Genomic DNA, 2,069 nt, shown 5'->3' on the forward strand with positions numbered 1-2,069 from the left:
GGCTGCTATTGTCAGAGTCTGCGTGCTGCTGGTTTTTGTTCCACTAGCAGTTTTTCTAGTTGTTTAATTAAGGTGGTTTTTGAGCTGGGGTCCCCTTTTGATTGTCTCCATGTATGATTTTGATTGGCGGATCTTTTTCTTCTATACATCGATCACCATTGCACCACCTTCCCGAACTCTCTCTCTCTCTCTCTCTCTTGATTGGCATATCTTTTTCTTCCATACATCGATCACAATTGCACCCCCTACCCATCTCTCTCTCTGTCTGTTCGAACTGATCATCTCAAATGGTGAGATCTTTTCCTATAATTTTGTTTTAGTGTTTATTTTTCACTTAACAATAAAAGAAGAAAAGATTGTTTCCACAGCTAAGGCTTTTGAGGAGCTGGCTTTGTGAAGGCGCTGTAAGATCCTTCAAACTTGTTTCTGATCTTGGGCTTGGATGACCAAGGATTTCTATGTCCTGCTTTTTGTATTTTGGAACTTTTTTGTTCTGTTGTTTCGGGCTTTGCCTTTGGGGCTGTGTAGTTTAGGTTCCTTAGAAGGCTTGCTTTAGGTTGATGGTTTCTTTTGATCATGCTGCCAGTCTCTCTTTTTGTGTTCTGGCAGGGTGAGTTAGCTGAGTTTTGTGGGGCTACTGCCAAAGTTTATGTGAGCAGTCTGCCGTTTCTTGTATTGCTCTTTTGCCAAGCCGGCTTCAATGCCGACCAGAGTCTCTGGCAATTTCAGCTCAGCTAGAGACTATTTTTGACATAAGGCCGGTTGAATGGCCAATAAAATCCACCTTTCACAAAAACAAGCTGTCATGTGTTTGGTTTAAATGGAATAGTTATTCCAATCTTTGGGTTTTTTTTTTCTTTTAACTCAATCAAATCTTTAATTATTCTGTCCCAGACTAGTTGGGGCAAGCCTACATTGGATTTGATTTTTTTGTTATCTTTTCTGGTATGATTGATGTCTGATGGCTCATCGAGATCTTTTCTAAGTTCTGCCAACCCTCCCTGCTGGGAATTCTTTTTGTTTTCAAGCAAGTCACTTGTGACCTTGCTCCCTGTAAGTCTCCATTTGGAGATTTTTATAGCAATAAAATCTCAGCCTTCCAAAAAAAAAATCTTTAATTTTTCTGATCGGAGTAACCATGTTATTTTTTGTTTTAATCAACTTATATTACGTAAGTTTTATTACTAATCAATGGTTTTGAATATTTTGCTTGCCCAATCAGGATGTACGAAACATTCTTGAGAATGTGGAGGTTGAATTGGGAAGGAAGAAAGCAGAGAATAGACGCATGGCGAGGTGGCTAAGGGCAAAGAATCTATCAGTTAAACGAAAGAAAAAAGCACTGCGGAGGATTAAGAGAGTGAACCACCTACTCATTGCAGAGAATAGACGCATGAAAGAATTGGTCGACGTTTTTCTGCTTACAGCTGAAGCAGATAACAATCATGTTCGCGAGATGAATGCAGCTATCCAGGGAATGAATGATCTCAACCTCGATGGAAACTATAATATTACTACTGTGAACCAAGTTCAACCTTGCTCTAGCAGTGGCAGCGCCGCTGATGGCGACAACAATGGTTATAACCGTGGTGATGGAGACGGAAACAACGGTGGTGGACACCATGAGTAGAGTGACGTTGGAGCTCGTTGGCCGTTAGTCAAGAAGTAACTGTGACTGCCTCTCTAATGGCAGCAAATAATGGGTGCAGGTCTTAAGGTTGGACTTTCAGTAATTTGCTGTGTTTGAGTGAAAGGGTAGCTACTGGTTAGTGTTACTGTTTCTTTTGGTGAATTTGGCTGTTTGAGTTCACCATTCAAAGTGTTATTAATTAAAAAAAAAAAAAAACCCTTCTATAAATAACTTCTATTTCATTATAGATCAATGACGAAGGCAAAATTTAGATAAGATTTTCTTAACTGAACTTCCTTTTATTCTACGGATTGGATTAACAGGTATTTATAAGTATTGATTAAAGTTAATTATAATATATTTTTTTTTTGTAATGCACCATACATTCCCTTCAAATTTTAAAGACAAAAAGATAATGAATTAACATGATCACTTCAGT

General features: G+C 38.5%; 1 protein-coding gene across 1 annotated transcript; it reads left to right on the forward strand.

Moving 5' to 3' along the window:
* On the forward strand, positions 227 to 1,805 carry LOC18599945. The gene is made up of 2 exons (XM_018121298.1): positions 227 to 290; positions 1,223 to 1,805. Exons 1-2 carry the CDS (start codon positions 288 to 290, stop codon positions 1,628 to 1,630), a joined length of 411 nt encoding a protein of 136 aa, XP_017976787.1. The 5' UTR covers positions 227 to 287; the 3' UTR covers positions 1,631 to 1,805.

This window comes from Theobroma cacao, chromosome 5 (genome assembly GCF_000208745.1).
Source record: "Theobroma cacao cultivar B97-61/B2 chromosome 5, Criollo_cocoa_genome_V2, whole genome shotgun sequence".
Lineage (NCBI taxonomy): Eukaryota > Viridiplantae > Streptophyta > Magnoliopsida > Malvales > Malvaceae > Theobroma > Theobroma cacao.